General features: G+C 38.9%; 1 protein-coding gene across 3 annotated transcripts in view; it reads right to left on the reverse strand.

The window, feature by feature from the left end:
- The window catches only part of ZEB1 (zinc finger E-box binding homeobox 1), a 199584-nt gene that overhangs the window by 17075 nt on the left and 162101 nt on the right, over positions 1-20408 (reverse strand). The window contains exons 3-4 of one of the 3 annotated variants that reach the window (XM_052650770.1): positions 15442-15501; positions 7946-8107 (exon numbers count right to left, since the gene is read on the reverse strand). In XM_052650770.1, the coding sequence (XP_052506730.1) occupies positions 7946-8107; positions 15442-15501 (222 nt within the window). Of the gene's footprint in view, positions 1-7945; positions 8108-15441; positions 15505-20408 lie in introns of all 3 variants that reach the window. The other 2 variants (XM_052650769.1, XM_052650771.1) reach the window with 2 other exon arrangements.

Consider the following 20408-nt stretch of genomic DNA (forward strand, 5'->3'; position numbering starts at 1 on the left):
TAAAGATGTTCCCAAATTAGTACCAAAGTGCCCACCGAGGCCCTCTGCTATGTGCCAGATATTGTGCTTTGTATCTGATCCTCAAAACCAACACACTGATGTGTCTCTGTTTTATAAAGAGAGGATGTGATGCCCAGAAAAGGTTAAATTACTTCCAAGTCACACAGCCTGTGAACAATGAAGTTGAGAGTCAAATGCAAGCTGACTTTAAAGTCTCGTATCTTTTTCACTAAAACATAATTCTTCTCTTCTTTTGTATGGTTAATTAGACAGAGAAAAACAAAATTATAATGCAGGTTATCCGTTGTGAATGTGTACACATGAAAGGAGTTTGGTACACAATAACCATCTTTCTACAAAGGTAACAATGTCATCATTAGTTATTGAATGTTCATTCTTTCAAATTTGAAAAATGTCACTTCAGGCATCAGAGACTAAGTAACATACAGGTAGAGCCTGTTTCTAAGGCTCCCCTGCAGGTGACTGAGGAGGACATACTGTAGGAGGTGTGAGGAGCAGTGGGGGCTGGACTGAGGGCTGGCCACTGAGATGCCCCCGCGTGAGTTCTTTGTGCTCTTTCCCCTCCTGAGACACACCGGCACACTTCTTGTTTAGTTTCAGATGGATGACTATTAGGATAGCTTTCAGAAAATAAGCCATTATAGATAAACTGTAGTTCAGAGAATGAACTACATATTTTTAATACATGGAAACATCTAAGCCTGCCAGTCTTAAAATGTAATACCACTTGGCCATTAAATACATTTCTATATTGGATTTACTTCTTCAAAGGAAAAAGTTCCTAAGTCACATCTTGCTGTAAATGTTATCTTAACTTTATTTTTAATTTCTTATAGAAAAACAGACTACCAGAGAAAATGTCATAACAATTTTCTTTACTTCCTCAACACGTCACTGTTATTGAAATTCAAGTCCATATAAATTAAATGTCTTCTTCAAGGACAAGCCTGCAAAGAACAGGCTGAACACCTGACTCCACACAGCTAAGTACACTGAAATATATATCAAATACATGAATAAAGTCAGACAACCAAGACCCCAAAGTTTATGATGGTATCTTCTGTTATCAGCTAGCAAGGAGTCACCGGTGATGACTCTGACATGACCCACTTCTCAGGGGACTAGACTAGCCCCGTGAGGACACGTGGGTCGGGGAATCATGCTGTGTTTTGTCTAACGTCAGTTTCCTGTTTGTACAGGCAAGTGGGCAGTCAGCACTTGGGACACTCTCCTCGCCCGTCGGTGCTGCTGCGCTCAGCTGGCTCAGGGGCTGGAGTCCGAGTCCATGTGACCGGGGCTTCATCATCAGCACCGCAGTCAGTTTGCTTCCACCAGTCAAGCTGCCCTGAACTCGTGTGTCATAAGCTGTCTGCTCGCATTACGTTCTATTTTCTTGTTTGTCTTCATGATTAATTCTTGTAATTAATGTACAAAATACTAATAATTTTATAAAATGGCAAGTTGCTCATATTTAAACAGCAAGTTCTTTTCATAAATATCAATTGAACGTTCTCACACATATGAGATATGAACTTATTATTTTAGGCCAACAGCATAAAACAATGAAGAATAAATCTAAATATTTAACATCATAAGTTTATAGAATGAACAGGTTTAGAAGTTAAAATTTTTGTTTTTAAAAAATATTGTTTTTTTTTAAACTGACCTTTTAGCAATGAAGACCTTTAAGGAATAAATGTGTCTTTTTAGAATTCCTATAATACACCTGTGGTAGGAATTCAGTACTAAAAAATCCACCCTATGTCTGACCACTTTTTGAACTATAATTTCTTTATGAATCTGTGATCATTTATGAATCTGTGACCATAAATAAACTTACTTAAAGAACATTTTACATTTCTGTGTCTTAAACTTCCTTTAGTGGCAGACTGATACAAAACCTGTGAAAAAAACCTCCTTGATTTGTTCCCACTGTTCCAGAATTTTGATAAATCAACCTGCTGGAATAAAGCTCCCCTGTTTACAACTTATGAAGTACAGGATGGTATGTTTTAATTTACTAAAACGTTAAAAACCTAAGTGCTTCTGAAGATAATTACTTTTTCATGGGAAGAGACGTTGCTGGTGTGGCAGCATGCCTGCTGAGAAACACTGTATTAGTAGCTAAACTACATTACATGCCTGAAGGTAATGAATACCCGAATGAAGAACATCGTAGACTTCAAATGTTATACTGATTCAGAATGACTAAGGCTCCAATTCTTATGGGACTTAACTTCACTGATTTGTAACAACGGACTTTACAAAGTTTAGTTTTCATTATTTCACTGAGGCTTTTTGAAATCCTATTTGTTACATAAAAATTTTACATATTTATAAACATCTGTATTTTAAGGTTTTATAGTTCCCTTTCATATTTATTGTAACCTACTGCTTCTTCAGGTGAAAGGACATTAGCACCAAAATACTGAAATGATTAGGCATAAATCTAACATAATATATATATAAGATTTATTTGAGGAAAACTACAACTACAAAACTCTGATAAATGAAACCAAAGCACTCGATAAATACAAAGATATTCCATGCTCAAGGATAAGGAGCCTCAATACTATCAGGATGTCCATTCTTCCCAACTAGATCTTCATATTCAGTGCAGTCCCAATCAAGTTATTTTATGGATATTGACAAAAATTCTAAACTCACATGGAGAAGCAAGAGACCCAGAAGAGGCAACATAACACTGAAGGCAAGAATAACAGGAGACTGACACTGCTTGTCTTCAAGGCTCACTACAGAACTATGATAATTAAGATAGTGTGGTGTTGGTGAGAGACCAGACAGATGGATCAGTGGAATGGAATATAGGTGAGCCCAGAGAGCAAAAGCAATAAAATAGAGCAAAGACAGTCTTTTCAAGAACAACTGGACATCCACACACAGAAATACGAATGTGAACACAGACCTTATACCCTTCACAAAAATTAACTCAAACAGGATCACAGGCCTAACTATAAAATGCAAAATGACTAAGACATAGGCTGTAACAGAAGAAAACTTATACCAACTTGGGTACTGTAAGGCCTGTTTAGATACCAAAGGCATGAGTCATGAAAGACACAATTGATAAGCTGGACTTAACTGAGAATGTTCTACCTCATGAGATAAGACAATAAGCAAGTTAGACGATAAACCACAGACTGGGAAAACTATTTACAAATGACACAGCTGAAGAAGGACTACTATCCAAAATACACAAAGAATCCTTAAAACTCAAACTCAACAGTAAGAAATCAAATAATGCAATAATAGGTCAAATCATACCCCCTTCATCATCCATCTTCATGACAGAGAATAGGGGAATCACCATTGCAGTGTTGAGTTCAAGAATACATGCCCAAGATTAAAGTGAGTCCAGAGGACAAGATGGACGAGTAAGGACCTGCGCTTACCGCCTCTCAAGAAGACGCCCAAATCACAACTAACTGCTGAACAGCCAACAGCATAAAAGGCTGGAACCTACCAGAAAACATATTCTACTTCCAAAGACACAGAAGAGGCCGTAAGGAGACGGTATAAGGGGTGTATTCGCAATACAACTAAGCTCCATTGCTGCTGGGTGGGTGATGCATATACTAGAAAGTAATCATATTGCAGAGGTTCTCCCACAGGAATGAGAGTTCTGAGCCCTACATCAGGCTCCTGAGTCTGGTGATCTGGCATCAGGGGGATGAGACCCAACAGCATTTGACCTTTAAGGCCAAAGGGGCTTGATCACAGGAACTCCAAAAAATTGAGGAAAAAAGTAACACACTTAAGGGGCACACACAAGGTATTGGGTGCACTGGGACACAAGGGAAAAAGCAGTGATTTCAGGGAAGCCGGGGCCAGACCTACCCGTTGGGACAACATTAAATGTACCCACATTCACATTATAGTGGTCCTAGAAGAAGAGAGAGAAAGGGCCTGAGAAAATATTTGAAGAGATTAATAGCTGAAAACTTCCCTAACATGGGAAAGGAAATAGTCACCTAAGTCCAGGAAGCACAGATAAACCCAGGATAAACCCAAGGAGGAACATGCCGAGACATATTAATCAACTTGATAAAAAATCAAAGAGAATAGCATTGAAACATGTATATTACCATATGTGAAACAGACTGCCAGTCCAGGTTCGATGCATGAGACAGGGTGCTCAGGGCTGGTGCACTGGGATGACCCTGAGAGGGGGGATGGGGAGGGAGGTGGGAGAGGGGTTCGGGATGGGGGACACATGTACACCCATGGCTGATTCATGTGAATGTATGGCAAAAACCACTACAATGTTGTAAAGTAATTAGCCTCCAATTAAATAAATAAGTTAAAAAAGAGAAAATATTAAAAGCAACAAGGGAAAAGCAACAAATAACATACAAGGGAGTCCTCATAAGGTTATTAGCTGATTTTTTAGCAGAAACCCTAGAGGCCAGAAGGGAGTGGCAACGTATATTTAAAGGGATGAAAGGGAAAAACCTGTAACCAAGAATACTCAGCAAAGCTCTGATTTTTGCCAGAGAAGTCAAAAATTTTACAGACAAGCAAAAGCTAATTTGGCACCACCAAACCAGTTTTACACTAACTGATAAAGAAACTTCTCCAGGGGGGGAAAAAAGCCTACAACTAGAAACAAGACAATTATGAATGGGAAAGCTCACTGGTTAGGGCAAACATACAGTAAAGGCAGAAAATCATCCACACCCAAGCATGGCATCAAAATCAGCAATCGTGAGAAGAGCAAAGTACAATGCAGGCTATTGGAAATGCATTTCAAATTAAGAGACCAGCAGCTTAAAACTATCTCGTATATATACTGACTGCTTTAGCAAAACCTTGTGGGAACTGCAAACTGAAAATCTACGACAGACATATGCACAAAAAGGAAAAAGGAATCCCAACACAACACCAAAGATAGTCATCAAATCACAAGAGAACCAAAGAGGAAGGGAAGAAAAAAGATTTACAAAAACAAACCACCCAACAAACAGCTCATGCAACTCAGCTGTTCTTTTAACAATGCAATCAAAAAATGGGCAAAAAATCTAAATGGACATTTCTACAAAGAAGACATACAGATGGCTAAAAGGCACACGAAAAGAAGCTCAACATTATTAATTATTAGAGAAATGCACATCAAAACTACAATTAGGTATCACCTCACACCAGTCAGAATGGCTATCATCAAAAAATCTACAAACAATAAATGCCCAAATCCACAAAAACAATCCCCAAAGTAACAAAACAGCAATAAGAATATATTTATCATCAATTACCTCAAATGTAAATAGAGTAAATGCTCCAACCAAAAAACTGGCTGACTGGATACAAAGATAAGACCCGTATATATGCAGTCTACAAGAGACCCAAATCACTGTAGATGATGACTGCAGCCATGACATTAAAAGATGCTTGCTCCTTGGAAGGAAAACTATGACAAACCTAGAGAGCATATTAAAAAGGCATCACTTTGCTGACAAACGTTCGTATAGTCAAAGCTATGGTTTTTTCAACAGTCATGTATGGACATGAGAGCTGGACCATAAAAAAGGCTGAGTGGCAAAGAATTGAAGCCTTCTAATTGTGGTGCTGGAGAAGACTCTTGAGAGTGCCCTGGACTGCAAGAAGATCAAACCAGTCAATTCTAAAGGAAGTAAATCCTGAATATCCATTGGAAGGACTGATGCTGAAGCTCCAATACTTTGACTACCTGATGCAAAGAACCGACTCATTAGGAAAGACTCAGATGCCAGGCAATGGCACCCCACTCCAGTACTCCTGCCTGGAAAATCCCATGGATGAAGGAGCCTGATAGGCTGCAGTCCACGGGGTCGCTAAGAGTCGGACACGACTGAGCGACTTCACTTTCACTTTTCACTTGCATGCACTGGAGAAGGAAATGGCAACCCACTCCAGTATTCTTGCCTAGAGAATCCCAGGGATGGGGTAGCCTGGTGGGCTGCTGTCTATGGGGTTGCACAGAGTCGAACACGACTGAAGCGACTTAGCAGCAGCAGCAGCAGTTGCCAAGAAAGGAAGGCAAAAGGAGAAGCGGGTGGCAAAGGATGAGATGAGATAGCATCACTGACTCAGTGGACATAATTTGAGCAAACTCCAGGAGGTAGTGAAGGACAGGGAAGCCTGGCGTGCTGCAGTCCATGTGGTTGCAAAGAGTCAGACACAACTTACTGACTGAATACACATACACACACACACACACACGACCCACTTCAGATCTAGGGATACATACAGATTAGAAAAGACAGTCTCTTCCATAAGTGGTGCTGGGAAAATTGGGCAGCTATGTGCAAAAGAAAGAAATTAGAATTTCCTAACACCACACACAAAAATAAACTCAAAATGGATTAAAGACCTAAATGTAAGGCCAGAAACGATAAAACTCATAGGAAAACATAGGCAGAACACTCTGACATAAATCATAGCAATATGCAAGATCTTCTCTGACCTACCTTCTGGAGTAACATAGATAAAAACAAAAACCAATGGGATCTCACTGAAAAGCTTCTGCACAATGAAGGAACCTATAAGCAAGGGCAAAAGACGGCCCTCAGGATGGGAGAAAATAATAGCAAGTGAAACAACTGACAGAGGATTAATTTCCAAATTATACAAGCAGCTCATGCAGCTCAATACTAGAAAAACAACCAACTCCATCAAAAAGTGGGCAGAAGACCTATACAGACATTTCTCCAAAGACGACATGCAGATGGCTAATAAACACATGAAAAGATGCACAATATCATTTCCTATCAGAGAAATGCAAATCAAAACTACAGTGAAGTATTATCTTACTCTTATCAGAATGGCCATCATCGTGAAGTCAACCAACAATAAATGTCTAGAGGGTATGGAGAAAGGGGAACCCTCTTGCCCTGTTGGTGGGAATGCAAATTGATACAGCCACTGTGGAGAAGAGTATGGAGATTCCTTACAAAACTAAGGATAAAACTACCATATGACCCAGCATTCCCACTACTGAGAATAAGAAACCATAACTGAAAAAGAAAGACTCATGTACCCCAATGTTCATTATAGCAATATTTACAATAGTTACGACATGGAAGCAACCTAGATGTCCCACTGACAGATGAATGGATAAAGAAGATGTACACATACACAATGGAATATTACTCAGCTATAAAAAGGAACACATGTGAGTCAGTTCTAATGAGGCAGATGAACCTAGAGCCTATTATACAGAATGAAGTCAGTCAGAAAAAGAGAGGCAAACAATCGTATATTAATATCATATATTAATGCATATATATCTAGAAAGACAGTACAGATGATCCTATTTGCAGGGCAGCAAAGGAGATGCAGATATAAAGAACAGACCTTTGGTCACAGTAGGGGAGGGAAAGGGTGAGATGACTTGAGAGAGTAGTATTGAAACACGCTATTTTTATGTTTCTAGTGCTTGGAAGGCAAAATGACATATGAACACATTACTATTGTATTTTACTGCTGTTTATACACTGGCTGTTAATATCAGAGACAACCAACATAGATACAGGGGAAAAAAAAATTGTCTCCAAATTAGTATGTTCTGAGCCATACCACTGAGGTTTTCTTCCAGAACAGAGGGGCAGCATCAAGGGAAAGTATGGTTTCTCCCAGTACCTACTTCTACTGCCTGCTGCCATATAAGTGAATGGAAGTCAATGTCCAGGCATGGTCTAAGCATTTCACACGTGGGGGCATCACAGGATACACGAGATGCACTCACAGAAGACTACACACTGTCACCATGGACATCACTTCACTCACTAAAGAAATTACTCTCGATTGCCATCTGCAATCAATTCTGGTTTTCAGAAATGTTCCCTATAGTGGGGTGGGTTCCCACACAGTGCAGTGGAAGCAATAATCCTTCAGAGGTGAGAACCAAGCGGCCGTGAGCTCCAATTACCGTTTTCGTCATGCCCGCTGGCCTCCGGCGTGCCCTGCCTCTGGTCGTCCTCGGGTGCCTCGGGGTAGATGACTGCAGTGTCTTGTTGTTGCAGGAACTCTTCAACGTTAGGATCATGGTTTTGTTCATTTTCTGCATCTGAGTCGCATTCATCATCTTTTACTAAAAGAAATGCATACTCTATAAAAAAGCCATTTCACCACCAAGTTGTTACATAGTTTTCCTAAATAAGAAACTATCTTGAGAGAATACACGACTGTCCTGGAATCTACAGGAAATATTTACAGGAATATTAAAAACAATTTATTCATTTAGCTATAATCTATTGAGAAGTCTGTTTTCGTAAGTTTAAGGTGTTCTAAAAGTCTCGACATTGTTACCATATCCTCTTTAAGTTTTAGGGTTGTACTTCTATTCCATTACTGGTGAACAAGACCCAGTGGAAGTTGGCTGAATCCTTAGTTTCTCAATCAATAATAAAGCGAAGAGAAAAACAGTTCTCAAACCTAAGTTCATCCTAGCAACCTACTGTATCATGTTTACTTAGAGTTGTACTTGAATGACAAACTGAGTGCAAACTGCTCTGAAGTTCAGTTCAATTATGTGATTTCTTAGAAAACAGCTTTAATAGTTAGCTATAGTCAGAAAGATTTCTAATAAGAGTTAAAGAGTATCAAATTGATAAAAGTGCTTTCCATCTCCCCGAGTATGTATTCAGATACAGACAGGGCTGTTCTTTGTCTTTCTGCTCCAGTAACTGTCACTGTTGGGTGATGGGAGGGGCATTTCCTCCGGAGTCAGAAGGTTACGAGGGTAACGCACATGTTCACTTGGAGAAGGGGAGCCAGGGCACTGGTGTGCTGCAGGGTGGGCCTGGTGCGCTGGGGTTTCCATCCGTCTGTCCTCCTCCGGAGGAGGGTCCACACTTCCGGTGACTATCCTGGGTCAGTATGGCCTCTGGGTGTCTCATGTATGACTTTTTCACATACTTCAGATTGAAGTCAGTTCTGAGTTTGTGAAACAGCAGACTTAACTGGGACCAATTAAGATGGTGATGTGCCAGCATCTTATTCAACAGATACTAAAACACTTGCACGGGAGCAGTAACTCAGTTCCTCGGTGTGGCTGCTGTTTAAAACTTATAGCACCAATGACACAGTAATAAGGGTGACTACTCACCATCTTTTCCTCCTTTTAAACAGTCAGTAGCTATCAGTTACGTAGTGTCTGCTATATATAGTCAGTCCCTGAACAATACGAGTTTGAACTGTGAGGATCCACTTATACTCAGGTTTTTTCAATAGTAAATACTCTAGTACTATACGACTGTCGTTGGTTGAACCCATGGATGTGAAACTGTAGACGCAGAGGAATCCAGTATTGGGAAGGCTGCCTGTAAATTACACATGGAATTCCCACTGCAGGGGGGCAGGTGCCTCCACCACTGTGTTGTTCGATGGTCACCTGTACTGAGAACTCTATTTTTTCAGTTGATGCCAGTCGTCACCAAACCTTGGTCACTGGGTCCAGGCGGAGCTGAAGACTCTAAGAGGGAAGCCACCACTCTTCACCTAAAGGCAATCCATTTCCAGATCCTCAGCTTTCATGCAGGGCCCTTCCTGGAGTCCAAAAGCTTCTTTCTTCTACTCCTCTTTCACAGTCCTTTGCTCTAACTTCAAAGAGACAGGTCCCCCCTCCATCCATTACATCAGTACAGCGCATGCCTTGCAGTATAAAACCTCCAGCTGCCAAAGGAAAACAATTCAAAGTACTGATTGGAGAAGCCTGCTTTACTGATCAATTAGGCCATCATAAGAGCATTCTAGTGTCCAGCCTTCCAGGATTTCTATCAGGGGAAAAGCTGGCGACTAAAATGGGGATGTTTTGGCCATGGTTATGCATCTCTGAAATCAGCTATATGACATGGCCAGAGAAAGCATAGTAATTTCCCCTTAATGACCTCACTTGTTTCATTCCCTAACTATTCTTAAAAAATTCACTGCTTTTCAGAATGCTGGTGAGAACAAAGCAAGGAGTATTCTCGAAAATGTTTCCTAGGATCTGTCATTAGCTAAAACAATACACACTTCTGAACAACTAAAGTAGTACAAGTCTGTGTTGTTATATCTTTTATCATTTTATTTTCCTTTTTTATTTTTTAAATTATGAAAGTATGATAACACATTTACAGGAGACTTGGAAAACACAGAACAAAGTTACATATAGTTTCATTGTATATTACCATTATTTTTTTAAGTAGATCTTTTCAATGTAACTTCAGATATTTGAGTTAAACTAGATTAAACTCACAAATGAAATTTATATTTATGTGATTTCTTATAGAGGAAATATAGATTTTACAAGTTACTTAAAACTTTTGTCAGATTATATTACAAAATATTTATTTCAATTAAATATTCTCCACTTTCAAAATGTTTATATTTTCTTTTTATTATTTTTTTACTTTACAGTATTGTATTGGTTTTGCCATACATCAACATGAATCCGCCACGGGTGTACACGTGTTCCCAATCCTGAACCCCCCTCCCACTCCCTCCTCATACCATCCCTCTGGGTTATCCCAGTGTACCAGCCCCAAGCATCCTGTATCCTGCATTGAACCTGGACTGGCGATTCGTTTCTTATATGCTATTGTACATATTTCAATGCCATATATTTTCTGTAGCCTAGTAGCTAAATATATCCTAGATGATGGAATGATGGAAGTTTTAAGTAGTGTACGTTGTTCAGAGTTACATGTGTAGTATATATTTTACACATGCATCTTGTATCTTCAATAAGTTATAAACTTATCTATACACTGACTGGTTGTAAAGAGACTCATTTGGAGACAAAGATTTTTATAACTCATAATAATTAAATTAGATCTAAATAACCTTAACTTCATTGTTGAATAATCTATTTTAAAGAAGTATTTATTTATACATTCCTCTTTATAAATTATATCTTCTTCATATTAATGGAAAAAATATTATGAAATTCCTCAAAACGTATATCAACACATTCATTTTAATTAGAAAAATGAAGACACACTTTATTTTTCTGCCAGAAAGTCTGACTTGGCTGATGGTCTAACAGTGATAATTGGTTTCACTAGTAAGGTTGTTATTAGGTACAAATTTTCCAGAAATTGAATGAACTAGTAAGTTTATAGCTCTAAGAAATTGATCAAAATATACTTAGTTAAGGTATTAAAAGAATTTTTATTTAAAAATGTACTGACTAAAGGTACTGATTAGCAATATTTCAATATTCCCAACCATTTCTGAATATATTCCACAAGGTGCCTCTAAGTGAGAGTAAAAAAAGTAGCAAAAGTCAGAAAAGATCTCATTAGTCTTTGGTAAGTAAGTATGGGTGAAGCCTTTTGGTATACACCCAAGGAAGTGAGGGCCTGAATGATTCAGGTGACTGAGAAACAAATCCTTTAGCAAAATAGGTGGCTCTCAATTTTTGCTTTCAACAAAACTGAAGGCGCATTTAATAGAACTGGTCATTGACAAGTCATTAAAATATTCTTAACAGATAACCATAATTCTTTGCATATAGTTCTGAAGATATATAAAGAATTTAATAAATCACTTGTGACAAAACTTATTTCATCTTTTTATTTATGAGAATAAAGTTCTCTCAGAGCTAAAGAAAAACCAGGAACAGAATTAATGCTCCACACTTTTTCTTCTAGAACAAGCGACATTGAACTACTGATTATGGGCTAATTGAAAAATGCTTTGGCTCCTTTAATCTCATTTCCAGTAACATCTGACTTTGATGAGTAGTTGGCCCCTGAGCAGCACAGTTTTGAGCTGCATGGGTCCCCTTATACCGGATGCTTTCAATAGTGAACGCTGCAGTTCTACACGCTCCATGGTTGGCTGTGTCCGTGGACGTGAGACCGCAGACAGAGAGGGGCTCTGTGTACGGAGGAGCTGGGTACTCAGGAGTGCTCACTGTAAGTTGTATGTGGATTCTGACTGGGCAGAGGGGTTGGCGCCCCAACCCCTAGGTGGTTCAAGGTAAACTGTAGTTATTAAAATCTGTCATGTATGTTGTGATCAGTGATCACAGGATAAAGTAATCCATAAATTTAAAAAAATCTAGGGGCCATATAGTCCCTGGAAACTAAACAGAAAGTTAAATTTCAATTTATATATATGTTTTTCTTGCAAAGAAATGACAGCTGATCAAAAGTATCTTCCAACAGGAAATATACACTGGTTAGCATTAAATTCTGTATTAGTTCAGGGAGTAAACATTATGATGTAACATTTCTGACTCTCAAAGAAGTATTCATATTTAAAAAATGAATGGTATTAAATTGCTATGGATTTCAAATATAACAGTGATGTTAGAAATGTCATTTTTAATCTGCCAGATAATAGACTGTAACTATAGCTGACCCTTAAAACATGAAGTTTAGGGGTGCTGACCTTCCAGGTGATGCAAAATCCACATATAACTTAAGAGTCAGCCCTCACTGTATATGATTCCACATCCTCGGACTTGGCCAACCCCAGACTGTGACGCACTGCAGTATTTATTATTAAATAAAATACATGTATATGTGGACCTGCATCATTCAAACCTGTGTTGTTCAGGGGTCAACTGTACTCTCTAAAGTGAAGAATTCTGTATGTCCATCAGACCCCTGGGAGGCAATACCTAATCAGTCTGTATGATATAAAACCTGGAGGACAGTAACAGTGTGTCCTACAGTAGTTGGGAGGACGAAATGAATGAACACAGTATGTGTTTAGCACTGTACCAGGCACATGGCAAGTGCTCTGTAACTCTTATGTTTCATTCAAAGCAGTCCTGCAAGGTGAATGCTGAACTGGAGCAGATGACTCAGTGCTGGGGGTCTGCTATCGAAAGCTGGGCTCTTTCCAGCTAAAGTACACAGCTTCCATGAGCCTGTACTTACCAAGCCAATTTCAAGCTAAGACCAGCCATTCCTCAGTTTTACCCCTGAAACATAAAGTGCTGGGAAGTGCACATGGTGAAAAGGTCTATTATAAAGCAAAATTCCTAGTCTTAAGACTAATAAATTGCATGTGTTTAAATATTAAAGACATGAGCAAATACCGAGAATATGATGACAATTTGGTTTTTCATTTGTGACAAAACTCTGAACTGTCACAGTATAGAATTATAGGATTATAATCATTGGTCAAAGTGTACAATTGTAGAGTTATAATCACAAATTATACAAAGCAAGGCTAGAGAGACCAACATTTAATATAAAGGCTAAATAACATTTTTATGAGGCTATCAGTGTTTTAATCCCATCAGAATAAAGGATAGTTATCCTTTATCCTCCAGTTTTGAAACTTTGCACAAGTATCAGCTAAATAAACAAGGAAAGGATGCTTAGAAGAACAAAGGCTGTTTTGGGTGACTTTTTCACTCTCTGAATACTAAGCTGAGACTATAGTTCTCCTGACTTCATGAACTGCAGAAGGAAGTCAGCTTGAGAAAGGAGCTGACAAAGTTCTGAACTAATGACGGTGACCTCTTGCCACGGTTTTGTTTACTTTGTCAGCACATTATTCCCTGGAAGTGAAGAACTAACACAAGCAAAGGTGAAACACGATTTCAAAGCTACTGCTCTGAAGTCTCTAATATCTCATTTCCACCCTTCTTTGCTGAAAACTGCATTTATCAGTGTTTGATTAAACGTTTGTTTACTGCTAACTCCCCGAGTGCCAGGGAAGTAACACACAGGGCTCACTATTTTTGGAGGGGGGGTTGCTGTATTTCAGCGGGAACTCTAGCTTATATACAGTTACACTGCCTTCCAGATCTGAATATTTTGGGGGGAAGGAGGGAAACTGTGTATCACTCAGTACTTCAAACTGAAAGCATGGATTCATTTTTGTACTGCAGAGCAGACTGTGAGGTAAAATACTGTCAACTTGGAACTCTAGGTGTCTTTTTTGCTGGCACTTTGCCTCAAAGGGCAAACGATCTACAGAAGACCTTCTACTACTCTGGTGATGTGAGTCGTCACATTTTAACATTAAACAGAAGAGTAATGAACAGCATTCTTCTGTGTTCATTAACACTATTTTACTAACAACAAATATATTGTTTAAATATTTTATGTAATGTATAAGTCAGCCTGACAAATATTTGATAATAAGCATACCTGAATACATTATTCACGCAAGTTAAACACAACCATGTTAAAGGCAGAATACAAAATCTTTGGCTGTGGCACCATAAATGATCACATATTCCATTATTTGATTAATTTGGAGTGCACTTTCAGTAAGAGTACAAAGGCTTGCTCTTTGTTTTATAGAACTGACAAGTATGGGAGGGCTGATGCTTATAGGTAAAAACCGATTTCTGACACATTACTGCAAAATACACTCATCTTACACAACACAAGGTGATTTATAAGGCTCTGTGGAATACTCCTAAAATGTACTGCAAAGAACAAAAAACTATAAATGTTAAGCCAAAGAAGAAACAAAGAAAATTTAAAACTATATGATAGAAATATCTAATCTATGGTTGAATATACAGAATACAATTATACTACTTTTAAGTACAGAATTTTGAGGAAATGTTTTAATAATTTGGAATTTCTTTTTGAAGTTTACAGTCGAAGACTGCCTTATCAGAAGTAATAAGTACCTGGTATTAGTATATATTGGATATTATCATATGAAATATCTGGATTTAAGATTTGCACTTACTCTTTTGCTTCTTAAATCTGATTTGAATTCAATAACAGAGGAATAGTTTAAGTCTCGGGGAATATGTACTAATATAGTCACCTAGAAGCAAATTTCTTTGTTTACTATAATTCAACTTCATTTTGGGTTGGGAAGATTCCCTGGAGGAGGGAAAGGCTACCCACTCCAGATTTTGGCTTGGAGAATTCCATGGACTCTGGTCCGTGGGGTCGCAAACAGTCAGACACAACTGAGCAACTTTCACTTTCAACTTCATTTTGGCCTTTTTCAATCACAGAAATGGTAAGAAAAAGTGTATTCTCTTGTTTGCTGTGACATGTTCACTTATAATTTTCATCTGGTTTCTAGATAACCCATGATATTTGCTTATTTTTCTCTCTTCTGCTCTTAGTCTTGTGGGCAATTTCATGTAGATGCTGGTAACTAATAATGAAACTCAAAATAGATCTGTATTTCTGTAACTATGGTAAAAATCTGATAAAAGTTTAAATTATCATTCAAACACTAACTCTGTGGATTATCTGTAGATTATATTTGTTATCCTTACAGATGAATACCTGTATTATATGAATATCTAAGCTTGCAGTATATTTAAAGAATATAAACATCTAACTTTTCATACAGTGCCCCATATGCCTAGGTACTTAAACATTTAAAGGGGGGCAAGATAAAGAGGAGGAAACAGATTAAACGCAGGACTCACAAATGCAAAAACCAGTCACACAAAAGGCTGTTCAAAGATGACAGTGCTTGAGAAAAAGGCAAGAGTACCTGCACATCCCACTTCATCTGCCCGAGCTTCCGGCCCCAGGATTTCTTGTCCTTCCTTTCCTGCTAAAAATCAAAGAACAAAAGCATTAAAACAGATCCCCCCTCTCACCAACACTTAACTTCTATAAATCTGAAAAGGAAACTTTTAGGTTATATTTGATTTGGATTTTTTCCCCCCTTGTATAAGTACAGTAAGATGTCCTACTAAGCTAAAGCTTTTTAAAGAAATTAAGCAGTTTCACAGAACTCATAGAGATTTTAGAGAAGCAAAATGAGTGAAAATGTTTACATATTCAGGACTTCTACATATATTAGAATCACATGCATACTAGGATTTTATTAATGGTATTGTTTTTTAGGAGAGGAGCTCTACCTACAGGCAGTAGGATTCCTTTTCCATCTCTTTCCTGAAGCACAGATTGCTACGTGCTGGGCACCGTGCTAGGTGCTTTATCAACTCATTTCCTTTAACCTTCATAAACCATCTCTTTATAAATTAAAAAATCCCACCAAAACATGAGGCTTGAAGAGGTTACAGAACCTGCCAACAGACACACAGCTACTGGGCGGTGGAAGTGGAATATGAAAGCAGGTGTGAATGGCTCTAAAACCCGGTCTCTCCTCCACCCTGGCTTATCTCACTATAGACAGAGTCCCTGACAACCTGCAGTGTGCCCAGAGCAAACAGCTAAGGACTATACCTTTTCTTTCACTCTCTTCATGATTCTAACTACTAGTAAGCAGTATTAAATGATAATAGTGGTACCAATAAATATTTTATTTTTTTAAATTTAAATTTATTTATTTTAATTGGAGGCTACTTTACAATGTTGTATTGGTTTTGCCATACATCAACATGAATCTGCCACGGGTGCACACACGTTCCCCATCCTGAACCCCCCTCCCACCTCCCTCCCTGTACCATCCCTCTGGGTCATCCCAGTGCACCAGCCCCAAGCATCCTGTATCCTGCATCGAACCTGGACTGGCGATTCATTTCTTATATGCCAATAAATATTTTCGATGTCTATTATCCACCTTCTCTGGGGCTCAGATGGTAAAGAATCTGCTTGTAACACGGGAGACATGGGTTCAATCCCTGGGTCGGGAAGATCCCCTGGGGAAGGGAATGGCAACCCACTCCAGTATTCTTGCCTGCAGAATCCCATGGACGGAGGAGCCTGAAGAGCTACAGTCCACAGGGTCACAGAGAGTCAGACACGACTGAGCAACTAACACACATTACCCACCTCTGACACCTATATATTTGTAATGAGCTGATAAGATCAGAGTCAATATGCACATTATTTAGGCGAGCAGAAAGTAAACTTTATATATTTAGGTACATTTTATTCATTGAGTAGTTTATTAAGAACCTGTGTACATACAAAAGACTAGAAGTTAAAAACTGCTTTCAGAGTATATAATGTAATTATGATCAGAAGACTGGTTACAAAGTCCCACTAAAACACTGTGTAGTTATCTGCACTCCAATCAAATCCCATTGAATATGTCAATCAAAAATCTTGATTCAGATTTTCCTTAAGTTTGATAACTGAATTGAGAAATACAGCACTAATCAAGTAAAATCTGTGCTCACGTTAAAGCATGTATTTCTATAAGTGTCTTGGATTACTGGGTGGATTTATTTGGCAGATTTTCTATACTCATTAACTTTTATGTTACTACTTAAAGATGATCATTATGTGATAGTTAAAATATGCATAAACCTCTTTAGATCAGCATAAAAAACACTGTCTGAAGTGGATAATGATGAGATTAACTTCTGCTGAAGAATTCTCATTTTATATTTGCTATCAGCAAAATGACAATTTAAAAATCCCTGGTCAAGTGTTAACAATACTGTATGATAAACACTGGTATTTGCTAAGCATCTGAAAGTCTCCAATGTTTATTTTTTTTCCTCTTCCTCCAAAGCATCTACTTAACCTAAAATAATAAACAGTGTGCCAAGTGGGTAATTATGATAGTAATATATTTTTTATTGCATATGTGTGTTCGCTGTTTTTCCTCACATGAAAACCGAAGCAGGCAGAGCTATGACTCGCTAAGGTGGAAGGTAACACTGATTTTAGTTATTTATTTTGGAGTTTTTGTTTCTATTTTTTTTTTCTTCAGTACCATGTGGCATGTGGAACTTTCCCCGACCAAGGACTGCACCCATGCCCACTGCAGTGGAAGCGCAGAGTCTTAAACACTGGACCACCAGGAAAGCCCATGGTATCACTGATTTTAAAGTTTAAAATGATATTTTGGACCTTATTAACTTTACTGCTTGCAATTAAAGCAATGGCAACCCACTCCAGTATTCTTGCCTGGAGAATTCCATGGACAGAGGAGCCTGGTAGGCTACAGTCCATGGGATCACAAAGAGTCAGATACAACTGAGTGACTTCACTCCACTTAAACACTGTTTGCAATTCAATTAAATTATTCCTTCTGCAGGAGTGAAATCTAGGCTACTTACATGAGAATGTAACATGTCAGAATCTGGTCCCATGCTTATTTACCACAGTTTGAAACCTGGAAGGCTCCAATCATCCCCTCTTTATCGGGGGCGGAATTTTTGTTCAACAACTAAAATCATGTCAACTAATGAAACAGAAATGGTGCTTGTGCTGGGCCGTCAGGTGGGTACCCTCCTCTCGCCAAAAATCACTGCCTGCGGTAGTCCCTCCCCGCTCCATCCAGGGACCAGCACAAGGGCATCTTGGAACAGGGGCTGTTCTAAATATTTCTCAAGCAGCATTCTCCCTGCTGTGTTGACCTTACTTCTAGTTTTAAGAAATATAAGAGGAATAAAGTAACTAAATCTACTTGTACCTAAGTTTTTTTTCTCTTATTAAGACTTTATAATGTCAACATATTATGACTGACCAATCTAGGTGCAACTTAGGAAGGAAGACCAGAGTGCTCCTGAGGGTTTGGCTTTTAGTCTAAACACCAAAGCAAGTATCTAAAAGACAAACTCCAGAGTAACAAGACTTCAGTTTTTCAAAGAATGGCAAAAGATAGCTGAAGTAAGTCATGAAAGGCTATTTCAGCAATAAAAAGGAACAAACTATTGATACATACAACTTCCATGAGTCACCAAAAGATTATGGAGAGTGAAAAAAGCCAACCCAAAGGTTACTGCATACTGCATTATTGCACTTATATTACATTAACGAAATGACAAAATTACAGAAATGGAGACTAGCTTAGTGGTTGCCAAGGTTAAGGATGGGGAGGAGGGGAAAGGAGGAGAGGACGGATTGTTTGGAGGCAAGTGGGGAGCCCTGTGGTCACGGATGCTCTGCGTCTCACCTGTATCAACACTAATATCCTGGTTACAGTACTGTACTACAGGTCTACAAGATGTTACCATTTGAAACTGGGTAAAAGGTGCACAGACTCCCTGTATTATTTGTAAATTTAAAACTATGAATTGTGAATCTAATTATCTCAAAATTGAAAGTTTACTTTAAAAAAGTCAAAGGCAAATAGCACACATTTAGATCAAAGTAGTAGCACCTGTTCATTTTGCTGAAGAATGAAATTCCTAGTAAGTAAAAACAAGTATGACAGATGCAGTTGATTTTAATTAGAGACGTAGATGCTCACTACCAATGGTGAGATAAGATAATTCAAAGTACAGGACTGATAATTTAACACATGTTCTAAATTCTAAAACCTGCATTTCTGAAATTAATATCAAGGCGTTTCTAACAATTACACATATTTCTGTGGGGATATTTTGAAGCAATGGCTAAGAAGGCACAATGACTGGCTAAGGGAGTCAGATTCTCCTTTTCTGCTCCTGTCTTTTTCTCGATGACACACACACCAAGCACATTTAGACCTGCCTTTTCTTAGAGCTGTGTTCTCTGCTAGAACGCTGTTACCCATTCATCTGAGTAACTGCTACTAACCTGACTTCTTTGAAGCTCAGTTTGTAAGTCTTAGCTGACCCTGCTCTCTGTTAGCCCCACCCCACTGTCCCCGTTACAGGAGAGAAACCTATTACAGTAACACTGTCCAAAAAGCAAACATTGAGAAATTCCTGAATTCAAACATAAAGTATTCAAACTTTGATTAAGGATGAAATGTTTGTTTCACTGTATACTTTTTCAGAATGTTTCCAGACAGCTCCATCTTTCCTTCTTATATCCATTAGGTTCTACATGTGTATCAATCTATTTTTGGTATAATTGTCCATCAACCTCCCAATAAATATAATTCACAACCTCCAGGAAAACCTGTCAATGTAGGCAATGGTAAACAAAAAACATGCCTAAAGTCAGCTTTGGTGAACATGGAGATAGGCTACCTGTATGTCCCACCAGACGTAGCTACAACACCTGGGAGAACGCATGGAGGGGCAGTGTGAAGACTCCGGAAGGTGAACCAGAGCAGGCAGAGGAAGAAGAGGGGGCCACTGAGCTGGAAGTGATTCCTCCCACCGCAGCCGGGGTTCAGGGTGGTTCAAAAGCTGGATGTGGACACTGAAGCATGGAAGAAGTATGCTAGAAAAGCCCTCCAGTTTAGGCTTAGGGAGCAGGAAAGGGAGAAATATGCATTTTTCCATCTTTCATTTTGGGTCCCAGCCCCTAGGTCATCCCATAGTGGGAGAGACCATGGTGAAAGCAGGGGCCCCCAGGTACCTAAAAGCCAAGGGGGGGGCACCTTCTCCTCCAGCTGAAGGAGCAGAGCCTGAAGAGGGTGGTACGTGTGTCCACTGAACTCCCTCTGCCTGTCTTCCTGCAGCTCTTCTCACAGTCACAGCTGCAGGAAGTATGCATAAGGTACTGCAGTAAAGTCCCAGGATTTTGGACAGAAGACTGAACAGGAGAGTCCTGAGGAACTGGAAATACTGAGGAGACCACTGAGAGGGAGGAGCATGGGGAAGCACCTGCACAGAGCTGTCTGTGGACTCCTGGGTGCATCCCAAGTTTCCCTCATGTGGA

This window comes from Budorcas taxicolor, chromosome 13, assembly GCF_023091745.1.
Source record: "Budorcas taxicolor isolate Tak-1 chromosome 13, Takin1.1, whole genome shotgun sequence".
In the NCBI taxonomy this organism is placed as follows: domain Eukaryota; kingdom Metazoa; phylum Chordata; class Mammalia; order Artiodactyla; family Bovidae; genus Budorcas; species Budorcas taxicolor.